This window comes from Nicotiana tabacum, chromosome 3 (genome assembly GCF_000715075.1).
Source record: "Nicotiana tabacum cultivar K326 chromosome 3, ASM71507v2, whole genome shotgun sequence".
In the NCBI taxonomy this organism is placed as follows: Eukaryota; Viridiplantae; Streptophyta; class Magnoliopsida; order Solanales; family Solanaceae; genus Nicotiana; species Nicotiana tabacum.
Window position 1 is genome coordinate 102821242 of NC_134082.1, and position 4987 is coordinate 102826228.

A 4987-nucleotide genomic window follows, 5' to 3' on the forward strand; every position below is an offset into this window, starting at 1 on the left:
ATGGAATGATTAAAAAAAGTGATTATCAGTACCATGGAATAGAAGTCCACGTAATCTAATTATATGAAGGGTAGAGTTTGTAATTAAATCCTTTTACAGGGGTTAATAATAAGGAATAACCCCCTTAACGGCATACCTTCTACTATTGACCGTCCATGTGATCGGAAATACAACTTTGACCGTCTGATCCTTTGCCCCGAGTGATGAATAAATGCGACTCTGTCGAGGAAAATTAAAATAAATGCAACTCTGAGTTACCTCTTTGTCCCTGCGATAATTTCATCCATTTCCTAAATTACCCCTACACTGAGGGGTGTGCTTAGAAAAACGACTTCAACTTGCATAGAATCACAAAACTTCCCTCACATTTAATTACTTGCTCTAATGTTTAACATCTCAAATCTATTGTAGATTTCTTGGCTATAATTCAATTGCTTTGCTGTTAAAACTATCAAATTACTCATTAAAAATGTTAACAGACCAATATAATCTTGGTAACTAAGTTAACCTACAGAAAATTTATTTTTAAGTCTCGCATAAAATTTTACATATTATTTATTGCGTTAAGTAATTCGCGCAATACTTCACAATAGAACTACAAAGCAATAGTACTACTTAACGATGAGTTCTTGAATTACAAAAATCCTAATAATGGTATTGCAAAAAAAAATATTGGAGATAAAGATCAAATAATTGTGAGATAACATTTGAGATTCACAAGATTATATTATAACAAAGCACCAAATTTTGAATTTTGAATTGAGGATCAAAATCTTCAAAACTCTAGATAAAGGTACTTTTTGTCTCGAGCCTTAAATTCCATTCATCTAGTTCACGAGCAGTATTAGACTATAGCAAAAATAAATTTTTGTATGTACTTTTCAGTTTTAAGAGAAGGAGATCAGTCTTTTCCTTATATACAGGCCTCTTGACAGCAGGGGCGGATTTAGGGGCGGAAGGGCCCGAACCCTCTTCGCCGAAAAATTACACTATATATATGGTAAAATTTATTTTTTACCTCTATATATTAAGTTTTGAACCTCTTTGACATAAATCAAAAGTGTAGTTTAGTGGTCAAGAGGATTCAAAACCTTATTAAGGTCATAGGTTCAATTCCCACTAGCTACAAATTTATTTTTTTGAACCCCTTCGTGGATATCCTGCCTTTGCCACTGCTTAACATATAGTACAATCGTTAATTTAGAATAAACAGTTTTCAAAATGTAAAATAGATCAGCTTAAAAGATACGTACAGTATATATATGGTTTGAACACAACTCGTTTTTCTGTTTGTGATACTATCAGAAATTATAAAATCTTATATTAAACTTCTTAACTTATCGAGATATGTACTACCATTTAAATGATTCTAATTTCTAAGCATATCAGCCAGGACTCTATCTGTATTCTTGGGTTTAATTAAAATTCAAACTTGAACGGAGAACTCCTCTACTACGGGTTCATTGCTCTTGATTTCTCGTTTTGTGTATCAATAAAAAATGTTCATCTAATATTTATCCTTCAAACTTGTAGTAAATTTTCTACAATCATTTCACTTCACTCTATTTTGTTTCCATTTAATTTAAAAAAATTGAAAATAAATATACTGACATTCAAAAAATGATTTTATCTAAGTATACTTTCTATTTTTGGTTCATCAGTACATTTTTACGCATTACTGAAAATATTATAAGTAACAACACAGCAATGACTAAAACTCACAATATTAGTTGATTTTTAGTAGCAATGTTTAATGATCACAGAAATCGATCAAAATGTCGTCGAGGTTAAAAAAGGGAAAAAGAACTTTGAGATCCCCTTGTTACCATTTGTGTTAGAGGTTGCGTTCACGTGGCACGTAGTAGCGGGATAAGAATTTTTATTATGACATGTTAAAATATAAAAAGGAAAACCTACAAAAAAGTTAAAGGGGTCAATAGTATAGTATATTTTTTTTTTTACCTAACTATCCAATATAATTTTTGGACCAAGAGATATCAACTAAGACCTCTTTGTTACGAATAGAATTCTATTTAGAGTGAACGTCTATCTTGTAGAGAGTTTTACTTTGTGGCTAAGTCATTTTGCCCTATAAATAGAGGGGTCTTACCCCATTGTAAATCATCCCAAAATTCAATGAGAATTCTCTCTCTCTTTCTCTGCAATATTGTTCTTCTACTTTTATTGTTTTATCACACGTTATCAGCACGAGACTCTACTGTCTCAAGAAGATTAAGGTATAACTTTTCTCCTCTTTTAATTATGACTGGTATTATGAAAAGAAGTTCGTTACCCTTGAAATTTCGGACAAGAACTATATGACATGGGTGTTGGATGCTGAAATCCATTTAGATGCAATGGGTCTTGGAGACGCCATTAAAGACAAAACTAAAGCATCCACCCAAGACTGCGCTAAGGCCTTGATTTTCTTGCGCCATCACCTTGATGAAGGGTTAAAAATAGAATATCTCACAGTCAAGGATCCACTTGTTTTGTGGAATGGCTTAAAGGAAAGATATGATAACTTAAAGTTGGTCACTCTTCCACAAGCACGATATGATTGGGCTCATCTGAGGCTCCAAGACTTTAAGTCTGTTTCTGAATATAATTCTGCAATGTTCAAAATTACTTCTAAATTGAAACTCTGTGGAGATACTATCACTGATTATGATATGCTTGAAAAAACGTTCACAACGTTTCATGCCTCCAATACGGTCTTGCAACAGCAATACAGAGAGAAAGGTTTCAAAAAGTACTCTTAGTTGATTTCTCTTCTCCTTGTGGTTGAGCGAAATACTAACTTGCTCATGAGAAATCACGAAAATCGACCCACTGGGTCTACACTATTGCCTGAAGTGGATGAGGTGTATTACCATTATTCTAAGCGTGAAAATAGTCGTGGCCCTATTCATGGTCGTGGTCGTGGTCATGGTCGTGGCCGTGGCTATGGACAAGGAAGAAATTTTCCTGGTGTTGATCACCCCCCAAAGAAAAATAACCACCAAAAGTGGAAAGGGAAAGATGAGAAACCAAAGGCAAATAGTTCAGAAACTGAATGTTATCGTTGCGGTGGAAAAGGCCATTGGGCAAATATTTGTCGTGTACCAAGACAATTGGTTGAGCTTTATCAAGCATCTCTAAATAACAAAGGACCTGAAGCTAATTTTGTCTATGACAATGATTTTGACATCACCCACTTGGATGTGGTAGACTTCTTTGAGCGCCCTGATGGGAAAATAGACCATTTGATCGGTGATGGATCCGTGGTTAAAGATGATTGAGTAGTTTAATTTTTATTTTTGTCTATTCATAGTAGTTAGTGAATAAACATCATGTAATCATAGCTCTTTACATGAGTAGTAGTCATTAGTTTTATTTGTTTTATAAAATTGTGTTAGTTCGTTTTGATTAAATGTAGTCCTAGTATTCGTTGCAAACGATGTTTCAATTTATTTAGTCTTCAAGGATTAATATATTATTTATTAAAGTAATTGTGATGTGAAAAAAAATCAGTTACTGGAGTTGAATAATAGATGTTAGTTCTGCCTTGTTAAAGTAAGTCTTTTGAAAGTTAGTTCTGCTTATTTATTTTTATCGAGAAACGAAAAAATAATCTAGCGAAAACCGGAACTTACAGATGTAAGATGTACGATAGCAACTCAATTAGTGAATTACTACCCTTGTTATCAATTATGTATAATTGATTATGTGTATAAATTAATAGAAAAAAAAATTTCACAATTGTCCAAGTAGATGCTTTCTCTTTTTTTGATTGTTAAGGTATAAGGCGTCAATCTACATAACTCGACCATGTGAATTTTCGTAATGGTCACGCGAATTTTATTTATTTATTTTCACTTCATTTCATAGTCCTGATTTTGGAAGTTTCGGATTATTGAAATTCTGTGAGATAAAAGAACAATAGTGAACAAGCCGATTGTAATTCGGAAAAATATGCTGCACTTTTAATAGTTGTGTTCAAGCAAATTGTTTGTAAGCCTACTTTATTTCTCTAAAAATACTAATGTTTATTCGTATATTTCTTTTGTATGTCAAACAATGGGAAGCAAATATGGATATTTCACAAAGCAAACTTGGATCAAAGTTCAATTGTAAAAATATTTATTTAATTGATTCATGTACGACACATACAATATTCAAAGAGAAGAAATATTTTTCTCATTTAAATATGTGTAAGGCAGATGTTACTACAATTTCTAGTAGTGGTAAATTAATTGAAGGCTCTGGAAGAGCTACTATAACTCTGCCTAAGGGAACAATACTTATCATAGAGAATGCAATGTTCTCCTCCAAGTCCAACAGGAACTTGTTGAGTTTTAAAAATATCCGTCGAAATGGATATCATATTGAGACAATAGATGAGAATAATCTTGAATATCTCATCATTACCAAGAATGTCTCTGGCCAAAAGAGGGTTATTGAGAAGTTTCCATCTTTATCTTGTGGCCTGTATTGGACAAGAATTAGTGCAAGTGAGGCACATTCTACCGTAAACCAAAAGGTTAGTGATTACAATACTTTTGTACTTTGACATGATCGATTGGGACACCCTGGATCGATTATGATGAGACGAATTATAGAAAACTCAAATGGGCATCCATTAAAGAATTTAAAGATTCTTTTAAATGATGAATTTTCTTGCACTTCTTGTTATCAAGGCAAGTTAATTATTAGACCATCACCAACAAAGGTTGGAATTGAGTCCCCTGCGTTTTTGGAACGTATACAAGGGGATATTTGTGGATCTATTCACCCACCTAGTGGGTCGTTTAGATATTTTATGGTCTTAATAGATGCATCTTCTAGATGGTCCCATGTGTGCCTATTGTCATCTCGCAACCTCGCGTTTGCAAAATTAGTGGCACAAATAATTCGATTACGGGCACAATTTCCCGATAATCCAATTAAGTCTACTAGACTTGATAATGCTGCTGAGTTTTCATCCCAATCATTTAATGATTATTGC

The 4987-nt window shown here is 33.2% G+C and overlaps 1 protein-coding gene across 1 annotated transcript; it reads left to right on the forward strand.

Annotated features, from left to right (window-relative positions):
* Window positions 1-2807: 2807 nt before the first annotated feature.
* Window positions 2808-3281, forward strand: LOC107820235 (uncharacterized). Its single transcript, XM_016646483.1, has one exon. The coding sequence runs from the start codon at window positions 2808-2810 to the stop codon at window positions 3279-3281; it is 474 nt and encodes a 157-aa protein (XP_016501969.1).
* The last annotated feature ends 1706 nt before the right edge of the window (window positions 3282-4987 follow it).